A 13,124-nucleotide genomic window follows, 5' to 3' on the forward strand; every position below is an offset into this window, starting at 1 on the left:
ATCCGGGGAGAAAAGGTTTGTGTAGAAGTCACGGGCCCTCCCACACATCTCCGGATCCGTGACGGGGGTGCCGTCTTCCGCAAGAAGGCAGGTGACGTGTTTCTTGGCCCCCCTTGTTTTCTCCAGGGCATAGAAGAAGCGGGAGCCGCGGTCCATCTCCCGAAGGAGGCGGATGCAGGACCGAACGAAGGCACCTCGGGCCCGGTGGTCCTCGAGGGCCCGGAGCTCCTCCCGCTTCTCCCGGCACGCTCCGCAGAGGGACGGGTCCTCGGGGCTGGCGGCCAGGCGCCTCTCCAGCTCTAAGACCTCCCGTTCCAACTGCTCGATCGCCGCATTTCGCCGTCGGCTGGTGCCCCGGGTGTAGTCACGGCAGAAGAGCCGGGTGCGCACCTTCCCGAGATCCCACCATCGCCGCACCGAGGGAAAGGCACGCCACTGCTCTCGCCAGGCCAGCCAGAACTCCCGGAAGCAAAAAAAAAAAAAAAAAAACGGCAAAAAATCAAAACAAAACAGAAAAGCATCTGGCCCGGTCGGGGGGAAGGGGGGGGAACTAAGGTAGGTTCAAAAAGTAAGAAAAATCCAAGCCAGCGGGCTTTAGGAAAGAATAGAAAGCAGATAGCGAAGGAGCAAGCGAGGGACGTCCTGTTTCCCAACAGGGAAGGTTCCAGAACAATCCGGAACCTTCTCGAGACAATTAAGACAGGCTGATTAGAACGCCTGCAGCCAATCAAGAAGCTGCTAGAATCAATTAAGGCAGGCTAATCAGGGCACCTGGGTTTTAAAAAGGAGCTCACTTCAGTTTGTGGTGTGCGTGTGAGGAGCTGGGAGCAAGAGGTGGTAGGAGCTGAGAGTGAGAACACAGACTGTTGGCAGACTGAGGTGTACAAGCATTATCAGACACCAGGAGGAAGGTCCTATGGGGAGGATAAAGAAGGTGTTGGGAGGAGGCCATGGGGAAGTAGCCCAGGGAGTTGTAGCTGTCGCACAGCTGTTCCAGGGGGCACTCTAGACAGCTGCGTTCCACAGGGCCCTGGGCTGGAACCCGGAGTAGAGGACGGGCCCGGGCTCCCCCCAAATCCTCCCAACTCCTGGTCAGACACAGGAGGAGTTGACCTGGACTGTGGGTTCAGAAAAACGGCCAAGCTGAGGGCTGCCGTGAAGCTCCAAGGTGAGCAAATCCGCCAATAAGCGCAAGACCCACCGAGGTAGAGCAGGAACTTTGTGTCTCTCTCTCTATATATACACACACAGAGAGAGAAGGTGGAAGTTGCCATACAAACTGTAAGAGGCTAATTAATTAAGATGAACTAATTAACAGCAGGAAAAAAAAACTTTTGTAGTGATTACCAAGATGGTTCATTTAGACAGTTGACAAGAAGGTGTGAGGATACTTAACATGGGGAAATAGATTCAATATGTGTAATGACCCAGCCACTCCCAGTCTCTGTTCAAACCCAAGTTAATGGTATCTAGTTTGCATATTAATTCAAGCTCAGCAGTTTCTCGTTGGAGTCTGTTTTTGAAGCTTTTCTGTTGCAGAATTGCCACCCTTAAGTCTTTCACTGAGTGGCCAGAGAGGTTGAAGTGTTCTCCTACCAGATTTTGAATGTTATGATTCCTGATGTCATATTTGTGTCCATTTATTCTTTTGGGTAGAGACTGTCCGGTTTGGCCAATGTACATGGCAGAGGGACATTGCTGGCACATGATGGGATATATCACATTGGTAGATGTGCAGGTGAATGAGCCCCTGATGGTGTGGCTAATGAGATTAGGTCCTATGATGGTGTTACTTGAATAAATATGTGGACAGACTTGGCATCGGGCTTTGTTGCAAGGATAGGTTCCTGGGTTAGTGGTCCTGTTGCGTGGTTGCTGGAGAGCATTTGCTTCAGGTTGGGGGGCTGTCTGTAAGCAAGGACTGGTCTGTCTCCCAAGATCTGTGAGAGTGAGGGATCATTTTTCAGGATAGGTTGTAGATCTTTGATGATATGCTGGAGAGGTTTTAGTTGGGGGCTGGAAGTGACGGCTAGTGGCGTTCTATTATTTTCTTTGTTAGGCCTGTCCTGTTGTAGGTGACTTCTGGGTACTCTTCTGGCTCTGTCAATCTGTTTCTTCACTTCAGCAGGTGGGTATTGTAGTTTTAAGAATGCTTGATAGAGATCTTGTAGGTGTTTGTCTCTGTCTGAGGGGTTGGAGCAAATGCGGTTGTATCTTAGAGCTTGGCTGTAGACAATGGATCGTGTGGTGTGTCCCGGATGGAAGCTGGAGGCATGTAGGTAAGTATAGCGGTCAGTAGGTTTCCAGTATAGGGTGGTGTTTATGTGACCATCACTTATTAGCACAGTAGTGTCCCGGAAATGGACCGCTTGTGTGGATTGGTCTCGGCTGAGGTTGATGGTGGAATTCCTCAAGGGCTTCTTTTCCATGGGTCCAGATGATGATGTCATCAATGTAGTGCAAGTAGAGCAGGGGCGTTAGGGGATGAGAGCTGAGGAAGCGTTGTTTTAAGTCAGCCATAAAAATGTTGGCATACTGTGGGGCCATGCGGGTTCCCATAGCAGTGCCGCTGACTTGAAGGTATACATTGTCCCCAAATGTGAAATAGTTGTGGGTGAGGACAAAGTCACAAAGGTCAGCCACCAGGTTAGCCATGACATTATCGGGGATACTCTTCCTGATGGCTTGTAGTCCATCTTTGTGTGGAATGTTGGTGTAGAGGGCTTCTACATCCATAGTGGCCAGGATGATGTTTTCTGGAAGATCACCGATGGATTGTAGTTTCCGCAGGAAGTCAGTGGTGTCTCGAAGATAGCTGGGAGTGCTGTTAGCAAAGGGCCTGAGGAGAGAGTCCATGTAGCCAAACAATCCTGCTGTTATGGTGCCAATGCCTGAGATAATGGGGCGTCCAGGATTTCCGGGTTTATGGATCTTGGGTAGCAAATAGAATACCCCTGGTTGGGGTTCTAGGCATGTGTCTGCACAGATCTGTTCCTGTGCTTTTTCAGGGAGTTTCTTGAGCAGATGGTGTAGTTTCTTTTGGTAACCCTCAGTGGGTTCAGAGGATAATGGCCTGTAGAATGTGGAGTTAGAGAGCTGCCTAGTAGCCTCTTGTTCATATTCAAGCTTATTCATGATGACGAGACCACCATAATCCTCTTCAAACAGGACTATGGTAACGCGAACTGGGTACCTTTTAGTCCACGCTGGCAGCATCCACACAGGGCAGTTAGAGCACAAGGTTTTGATGTGCTCTGCAATCCACTCCCCCGTAATCCACACTGCAACAAAGTCCTTTGTTCAGTTAAGTATTTTGTTGGTGAGTGCAGCATTTGTTCCTGGGGTTAATTCCTGCCTCTCCAACAGTTGTGAAAGGGAACCAAGGGGGACTGGGCTTAGCAGGAGGCAAGCAGAGTTTTCTGAGGCACAAGGCTTGGGATCCATTTAGCCAATCTTGGGTTGCCCCACCACAATTGCAACAAAGGTGTGCTTTTTACATCGATCGCTCTCGCTGTAAACTCCAAGTGGAGACAAGATACTGCAGTCTTCACCTCAGTGGAACTAATCAAGGCTAGCCAGCTGTGGGGTGTAAAATTGACTTTGACTAGTTACACTGAGATAAAAACTACACATGTCGTATCTCCCTTGGAATTGTACATTGAAAAATAATTTTATGCTAACAAAAACCCCACACTTTTTTGCAGTGAAGACATAGCCTCAATTATGGGGGGAAACCTTTTTTTCCCCCTACTGCTCTAGACAAAGCTTAAATGATTTAGGAGCTGAAAGTCCCATTGACTTTCAAGTCACTTAAGCACTTCTGAAAATTTTACCTAAAGTCTTTTTGGCCTGGTGTACACTACAGAGTTAGTTCAATGGAAGTCCAGAAGCAACTACACTATAATGTTCTTCCTGCTAATGTAAATCACCCACTATTCCAACCTAATTACTAAACCTCCGCGAGAAGCATAGCACTTAGCTTGATATAGTTAGACACTGTGTTGTTTACATTGCCATACCCTTGCTTGGGTGTGACCACCGAAGCCTTGCGGCCCGGGAGTCAGAGCTGGAGTTCCATGATGGCCTACTTATGTCAGCACAAACGGTCCTGGTGAGGACATGCACCACCGGCAGAGAAGGAGCATACTGTGGACATGAACAGCTGATTTCTTTACTTCAGTGTCTGTAGGTTGACCTAACTTAAGTCAACTTAATTTTGTAATTGAGACATGTCCTTTCTGTGCTGCTGCTGTCTCTTTTAGTATTTTGTTTTTCCTTGATTGATCTATATGAGAAGGTGAGGGGGAAAGGTGAACTGGTTTCAAGATCAGTCACATAAAATGAGGACTTTTATAGACAAGCCAATCCCTCTCAATAAACCTGAGGATATAAATGATACATCTGACTCACAACACAGTATTTGTTGACATTTTAAATTATGCACTTCCTGTTTCCAAAATTGGTCAGATCTGCCTCATCGTGCTAACAGGGAGAGTAACAGTCAGTGAGATAAATATTAAAGCTGTCCCTTATTTTAGACACTGACAGTAACTTTGACAAGTTACTTTCTTACCCCATCACAAGGTGTAATTTTAAGATCAGCTCATTCCAAATGACCAGATACTTTTTTTTTTTTTAAACTCATCAAACAAGATGTACTGGACTTACCAGATATAGGCTCTGACCCTGCAAACACTTATGCACATGCTCAATTTTAAGTATGTGAATAGTCCAACTGACTTTAATAAACAACTCTCATGCTTGATGTAGGATCGGGTCCTGAAATCAGTGGTTTTTACTGCATGATGAATTTGGGCCATTGGGAGTTTTGACGGAGTTAGGACTTGACAGATACTTTTTTTTTTTTTTTTTTTTTAATTCAAAGGATTTGCCAGAGTATATCATTATTCAACTCATGTTTTATCTTACCTGTGTGGGAGCAGGAATTTGCCTCTCCTTACGAAATTTCACTGGTCATGCTGTCTGTAAAGGTTAAAAAGTATTGTGGCCTATCAGACTGGTTCAGGTTGATTTGCAAAGGTCTCTTGAGGATTGCAGCAATGTGTACTTCTACATGTTGTTGCATAAAACAATTATAATTTTATAGTGGCCTGTATACACTGATTTGTATTTAAAAAGTCTGCATGAGGATTATATATTTTCAAGGGACTTCTATCACCACATGCACTAGTAAAAACTGCTCAGGATATGTTTACACTAGAGTTATTAACCACAGACTAATTGATCATCAGATCACATTTGTAGAGGCTAGTGTGGATACTCCACAATATTTGTCACCTAGAACAAATGTGTGAGGTTTACCCTGGGGTGATCAAGATATACTATATACAGAGCTTTTGCTTATAGATCATCAGTTTGAATCCAAACATGGCCAAAAGTTGTGGCCGATAGGGATAAGCTTGAGTCCACTTTCTTGTAGGCATATGTCCCCCTGAAAAGAGGCCTTCATTGGCACTCTCAGCAAAAGAGATCAAAGAATGGATGTCCAAACATACTGGACTTTCCTCTTCTAGAGATCATCCTTGCAGGCATAAGTCAGGTGCATTCATAGGTGTGCATGTATATAAGGAACACAGATACTTTAAAATCATAGAAATGTAGGGCTGGAAGTGACCACGAGGTAATGGAATCCATTCCTCCCATGTGGAGGCAGGATTAAGTTTACTTAGACCATCCGTGACCACCATTTGCTTAACGTGTCCTTAAAAACCTCCAATGACAGGAATTCCACAGTCTCCCTAGGTAACCTGTTCCAGTGCTTAACAATCCTTTATAGTTAGAAAGTTGTTCTTAATATCTAACTTAAGTCTCCTTGGCAGCCAACTAAGCCAATAACTACTTTTTCCTACCCTCATTGCACATAGAGGGCAACTGATCACCATCCTCTTCATAACAACCTTTTACATATTTAAAGACCTGTTATGTCCCCCTCATCCTTTTAATCTCTAGAAGGAGCATGCCCAATTCTTTCAACCTTCCTCATGGAAGCAGACAATTGGAAGGTGCTGGCTACAAATACCCAAAGTCAGCTGAAAATAGTGAAAGAGGCAGTCCAGGAATGCAAAAAGAGAGATTCCTGGCAGACCAAGCTAAAGCCTCTGAGAAAATTGAAAGAGAGAATCATGTGCTCCAAGGTATGGTAAAGAAATTAACCTTGAACCAGGGCAGAGCACCTGCAAATCATAGTCCTTGTGAATCACTAATTAAGAGTCTGAGACAAAAAATGGGCTTTGCCTCTAAACAGGTAGCAGCTATTACAGCGGGTGAAGAGGGAGAAGGTCCTATGTACAGCACCCCCAGGCATAATTACAAAGAGAAAAGAGAGTGAAAAGTTAACTCTGCAGAGGCTGGAGAGAATTAAGCAGCTAAACTTTGTGAAAATGTTAAAAAGAAAAAGTGTTAGAGGAAAAGAATTCTTGGTTTCTTTGCAGCCATTCTGAAGGAAAAATGGGCCCTTTTCCAAAGGAATGTCTGTAAATTAGCCAGGCAAAAATAAACTGATTAAAATCATTTGACTGGACAATTTAGTCAAATTTGCTAAAAGAACATAAGGGGGTTCTATTGGAACTTAACAGCCTCAGATGTATAAAGGGAATGAATGTAAGATGTAAAAAACAGAACAGTGTGGAAGGGATGTTAAGGAAAAGAAAATGTGTATGTATCTGAGTGTGTGTGTGTGTGTGTAAATATGTAAAGTTCTAAGGACCAATTGGTTTTGTTTTTGTTTTAAATAATGCCACTAAAAATCCATTTGGCTCTTTTTAATTCAAAGTTGCAAAACTGACAGACCTTTTTGCTAGACACAGGTAATTAGGGTTGTTTGGCTTTGGGATTTGGCATTTTATCCTTAAAAGGTAACTCAATGCTTTACAAAATTTAAAATGTTTTTAAGTTGTGGCTGCAGCAGGGCAGTCAAAATCAGGAGAATAGAAAAAAAATTCTGGATTCTTTTTGTTTTTTGTAACAAAATAGCAGATGAGAGCTGTAGTAAAAAAAAAAAAAAAATAGACAGTGCCCCTCTGAAGCAACAGCAGGGGTGAGGTGCACAAAACAAAAAGAAGCAATGTTAGAAACACTGAGTCTTAAAATGGCTCTGAGTAATCAGACTGTCACTTTGATAAACGTACATGAAAACTCTGTAAGCAAAAAAACAAGAAATAGTGACACCTTATGTAAAAATTTGATATGGATGATATTATAGAAGTTAAACTATGGAAGGAATGTGCATTTGCCCCAGAACATGTGCAGGGTATATTGTAGAAGGGGCAAAAGAAATGCAAACATACCATGCTACTTAATTAAAATGCTATTAGGGTTCCAAAGGGAGCCACAATAGGTTGGGTTTTCTTTTTCAGATTGCTGTGTGTTTTGGAAGCAGAAGTTAAAAAAGTGATCAAAACTCTGGTGAAAGTTGATTGTGTCCCTTTTAAGATAGAGTCTCTGAGCTGCTGATGGTTTTAAATCCAAAAGCAGGAAGAATCTGTGAAAATGCAAATTACCTAAATGATAAAGGAAGGAAAGAACTAGCAGCACAAAGGAGCTGCAGATAAAGAACATACCTGGTCAGCAAACAAATTGTCTAAATAAAAGGCATGGGATCACAAAATAATTTTAATAAATTTAATGATACTAAGTACCCCTGTAACAATGTATTGTGTGTATGATTTTTGGAAAAATCCTTTAAGGTCATATGGTAATGTGCTTCTCAGCTATTACCTGTAAATAAACTTAAAGCTTAACACAGCAGGAAAAATGTTATAAACTTGGTCTGCTGTATAAGAAGGAAAACTGAGGTATCCCACCTCATGGATTTAATGACTAAACAGTGGGATAATTTCCCCATAATCCTTAAAAGATAGAAGCCATTGAAACCTGGCCTGCCTATAGAACAAAAACAGGAAAATATGGGGGTAATTCCTCTGTTTTGCCTGCAATCAGCAAGGGTATTTGTAAAAGAAATATTTTGAGCAATAATCTGCCACCCCAAAAAGGGGTAGAAACATGTTCGTTGTCTTTCAGAAAATCAGGAAAAGCTGATGCCAGCTGAAAAGCAACCTAATACCATGAGTCTACTGTCACAATAGAAACGATGTTTTGTGTTCTATGTTTTGTTCTATGTTTTGTCCACCCACTCCTGCAATAAACCTCTCACCTATGTCTAAGCCATTGAAGTCCTCAAATCATGATTTAAAGTTCCATCAGCTGAGAATCTGGCCATGTGATTGCCTATCCAAGGGTGGACAGGGCCAAAGTAACTTGGTTCGTGTTACATAGTGAGTCAAAAAGAAAAATGGAAAAGTGTATTTTCAGTGGAAAATACAGTGAATGCATCCAATGAAGTGAGCTGTAGCTCACAAAAGCTTATGCTCAAATAAATTTGTTAGTCTCTAAGGTGCCACAAGTACTCCTTTTCTTTTTGCGAATACAGACTAACACGGCGGCTACTCTGAAACCTGTCATAGTGAGTCAGTAGCTCTTCTGATTATAGCCAGGATTTTCTTAGTTCTCAGGCCTTTGCTGTAATCCAGAGATTTTCAAACTGTGGTCTGTGGACCACCAGTGGACTGCGAGCTCCATTCAGGTGGTCGCAGATAGTTCCCTCTAAGGTGCATACCTGGTCAGCCTCACATGAGAGAATGAAGGGCCACCCCCCTTAATTAGTGTGCCTCCACTAATTAGGTGCCTGGATCCTGGAGAAGACACTCATGTAAGGTGAGGTAGTGGCCTTGCGGGGAATAGGGGGTAGGTGGAAGGAGGCAGGGGGGTGGGGGCAATTTGGGACGTACAGGGCTGCGGCGGCCAGAAAAAGAGGTGACTTTCCCCAGCTCCAGAGTTGCATCTGCCGGGGAGAGACCCCCCCCTCCTTCCCAGCCCCAGCTTGGGGGCTGCCGTGGCAGGGTAAAGAGGGTACATCCATTGCATTAGAAATGTAAGACTACTGATATTAAAATATGAGTTGTGTGCTTTTATTTGTAGAACAAAAAACATTAATTATTAAGGTTTTTTTTAATATAGCGATTTTATCCAAAGCACTTTACAATAGTTAGCTAACGGTACAAACAACATTTGGGAAGATCATTAAGTAGTCCGCAGAGACCCGCAGCAATTTTCAAGTGGTCCGCCAAAAAAAAAGTTTGAGAACCACTGCTTTAATCAATAGTAGTCTATGCAGTCAGACAAATAGGTTGAAACTTCTTCAGTTGTTACATTGTGAGGTAAGTAGAAACAACCTTACATTATGCCATATAACTTCTTCTATGGGAGGCAGCTCTGTGGCTCAACACAGTAATTAGTGTCTAATCTGTGTATTGCTGTTCCCATTCACTGATCCCTGATGGCATGCTGGATTGAGATGCTAAAAGGAACATCCTTACACTGCCTGCAAAAGATGCCTATGTTTCTATGCTTATTAATGTATCTTAAACTTAGCAATAGTCTACAGTATTTGCCAATATTGTTTTTTCAATGGTGATGCCACCATGTGGCTGATTTTTGAATGGCTACTTTTATCTTTGAATGTTGGATGGCTCACTTTTCTTTTGTTGATAACATTTTCCATATGTAAGATTCATATTCAACACAAACCACCTTTTCACAATTGAACATCAGTTTCTTCCAGATATGGTTACTGGGAAAAAAAAGGCGACCAGGCCTGGAGTATGTGTGTGGAGGGGCAAATTAGAAAAGTGGAGAACACATTACACGATATCGGTGGGATTTTTAAAAGAGCTCAGCAGAGTTAGGTCAGCGCTGACCACTTCTGAAAATCCTACCTTTGCCTTTTAGAGTAGCAGCCGTGTTAGTCTGTATTTATGCTCATATAAATTAGTTAGTCTCTAAGGTGCCACAAGTACTCCTTTTCTTTTTACCTTTGCCTTGTTTACAAAACTAAGCCCAAACACAATATATATTTTTGCCCTAGTGCTGAATGGGAGCAGAAGTGGGGGTCTTAAAGGTCTGTTTCCTGTTTGTTGTTTTTTTATTATTTGTATTGCTGATTAATCTAGGACCCTAATCATGGACCAGGACCCCATTGTTCTGTGTGTATAGCACCTATCACAAAAAGACAGTCCCTGCCCCGAAGAGCTTATTGCTTTCTGCACTGTCACCCAGTTCACACCTACCCTTTGGATCCTCTATTGTTCTTAAAGGGGACACTAGTGATTTCAGGCAAAAATTCACCCTTCCCCTCCACAAAACTTTTATAAACAGATTATGCAGAGCAATATGGAGTTCGGGGGTGAGAGAATCTAACCTCAAACCCCGTGCAAGGTGCAGGCCAGCCCTGCCGTTCCAAGGCCATGACACCCGCTTCTCCCCAAATTCTACACACAAGATTGCTGTGAGCAGAAACAGTGCAGCGCAACTGGTGCCCCTATCGCCACCAGTGGCCAAGGCCACGGGGGGACGGCATGGCCGTCCAGTGCCCGGCGGTGGCCAAGGCTGCGTGGGGATGGCACGGCTAGGTAGTGGCCAGCGGCAAAGCCCATCCAGTCACCAGACATTACAGTGCCTGGCGGCAGGAGGCCCCTATGGGTGCAGAGAGTGGGGGCTGGTGGCAGGAACATCCGTGGTCCAGCAGTTCACTAGCGCCCCCTGGGCACACCACAGCCACCTGACGCTGCCCCGCCCCGGCAACGCCCCTCACAGCTCCCGGCAGCGGCGGCAGGGGGCGCTGCTCACACAGACCTTTCCCCCTCCCCACGGCCCCGCGGCGCGACCAATCACAGGCCGCTCCCGGCCAGCCCCAGCAAGGGCTTCGGCGGCGGGAACGCGCCCGCTAACCAATGACCGCCCCAGGGGGCGAGGCGCACGACAGCCAGTGAGCGGCAGGCACAGAGCTCGCGGTGTCCAATGAGCGGCCGCCGGCGGGCTGGGCTCCGCCAATGAGGTGTGGGGGGTGAGGTTTGAATTGAGCCGGGGCCCGCGGAAGGGGAGGTTGATGCGCGCGCCGCCGGGTCGTGACCGCGCTGGGGAGTTGGGGTCTCTCTCTGGGCCCGGCACAGGTATGAAGGGCGGGAGCCAGGCCCCCCCCCCCTCCCGTGGGCCCGGCCCCAGCGGCGGCGCGGGACGGGCTCTGTTCCCTGGCAGTGCCCCCCCCCCCGCCCCCGGGTTTCACTGCAGAGGAGCGCCTCCGGGGAGGGGGGCGCAAAATCCAGCGCGGAGCGAAGCCGTTAACGCCCGGGGGGGGCCTCCAGCACCTGGTGGGGGGGGGGGGTGGAGCTACCCTGCAAGAAGGGAGGTGACCCGGGTTACCGGGCAGGGGGACCCCTAACTCCAGCGTTGCAGAGCCGGGGAGCGGTTCTGACGGGTCGTAGTCAAACCGACCTAATCCTCTAGCCTAGGCCCGGGCTAACTATCCTTTGCTCTGTAACTGCAGAGATGTGAGTTGCCTGCTTCATCTTAAAGGTCTCCTGGAACGTGTTTACCCCTTATGCTAAACAGTTTGTCCTTGTATTTAGCCCTGACGCTCTGATTACCTTTTCCAGACCTGAAGATCTCTGTAGCTCCAAAGTTTGTCTCTTTCTCCAACAGAAGTTGGTCAAATAAAAGAGATTACCTCGCCCACTTTGTCTCTCTACAGTGATGGTGGTTAGTTAGTTAGTTGTATTGCAGTAGCATTTATGGGCCCCAATCAACTGTCCTGGCCCCACTGTGCTAGGAACTCTCACAACACACAAGGTCCCTGCCCCAACAAGTTCATAATCTAAATTGTCAATGACCTTATGGCTTCTAAGTAGCTTCTACAGTGTTTTGGTTTACTTGTATGATTCCTTAGCGTGAATGGGTGTGGTTGTACAGGACGCCACCCAGTAAGGGTAGCCAGGCAAGTACCAGTCCGGTGGCAAAAGCCTACCCTACCAGAACAGTAGGATGCCAGTGGCTTAGGATCTACTGGTTAAAAGTAGTTCTAATGTCTGATGCATATGGCTGTAGTGAAGAGCCATTACTCAAATTCTAACAAAAATTAGATACTTGGAAGCTTTCAGTGGGTATTTGAAAATGCTTTAATGTAAAATTACAATAAACTTGTAACAGAACTTGATCATTTGTCTTATTTCCTAATTCCTTATAAACTTGTTCTAGGATAGTTAAGATGGCTGCTACATCCCAGTTTGCCAATCGATATAGAAAGGATCTGAGCACAGAAACGCTTAGAACAAAAGTTGCACGCAGGAAGTCTCTGATTCAAAAGGAGAACAGACACAAGCAATTTGAAAGGAGCAGACAGTTTGGACTGGCAGATGTCAATGTCCAGTTATCGAAAGACAGGGGACTTCCTAAGCTGGACGAGACAAATGAAGTGCGCTCTCAGGAAAAGACCACAGCTAAACGGAGTGAGTAAAAGCTTATAGTACTGTTCAGCATTAAAATATTTCTTAAATTTCTTTAAGCTGGTTTTATGGCTAAAGAAGCTGTATTTGCAGTCATATGGATTTAACTGTGTGTGGAGGTGAGCATTATAAATTGGATAATGGGAGATTTGAGTCCTTTGGCTACCAGTCCAGTTCTACTAACTATTAATTGGATTAATAGATAAAAGACTAATATACAGTTCTTCCCTTTTTTCCCCCATTTCAGTGATCATAGTTCATTCTTCAACCTGCTTTGGATTTCATGCATATCTTATTGTGGGCACATTTTATTGATTCCATTTATAAGCTGTCTACAATTAGTAGATGTTTTAATAAATAATGACCGCTATAAATTGTCTAGCCAGCAGCTCAATCATTTGCTCATATCTCTGGCTTACAACCACCTATAACACCTTCCAATGTGCTTATAACACATACTAATGTCTGTAAAATGCTGTGGAGAATGCAGGAATGTTTTGGTATTCTTTTTATTGACAGGATGGGTGACTCAGTTTACCCACTGAGTGGTGATATTTGCACCTCTACTACAAAGTGGTGCTGGTTAAGAGTGTGGAAAAGAATCACTCACAGCAGGCTGACATAGCTATGCTGGCAGAATTCCTGGTTTAGACTGAACTGAGTCAACAGAATGCTTCTGGGGCTGCTGCTGGCATAGCTATACTGGCAAAGGCTCAGTAGTATAGACAAGCCCTTACTGTACAGTTGATTTCTGCTCTGGACATACAG

The 13,124-nt window shown here is 45.0% G+C and overlaps 1 protein-coding gene across 4 annotated transcripts in view; it reads left to right on the plus strand.

The window, feature by feature from the left end:
- Positions 1 to 10,914: 10,914 nt before the first annotated feature.
- The window catches only part of DLGAP5 (DLG associated protein 5), a 47,376-nt gene continuing 45,166 nt past the window's right edge, over positions 10,915 to 13,124 (plus strand). For all 4 annotated transcript variants that reach the window (XM_084630345.1, XM_084630346.1, XM_084630347.1 and 1 more), the window contains exons 1-2: positions 10,915 to 11,027; positions 12,109 to 12,359. In XM_084630345.1, coding sequence (XP_084486471.1) covers positions 12,119 to 12,359 — 241 coding nt within the window. In that variant the 5' untranslated portion in view covers positions 10,915 to 11,027; positions 12,109 to 12,118. The remainder of the gene's footprint in view (positions 11,028 to 12,108; positions 12,360 to 13,124) is intronic.

Source organism: Lepidochelys olivacea (genome assembly GCF_965140295.1).
Source record: "Lepidochelys olivacea isolate rLepOli2 genome assembly, chromosome: 6".
NCBI classification, from domain to species: Eukaryota; Metazoa; Chordata; order Testudines; family Cheloniidae; genus Lepidochelys; species Lepidochelys olivacea.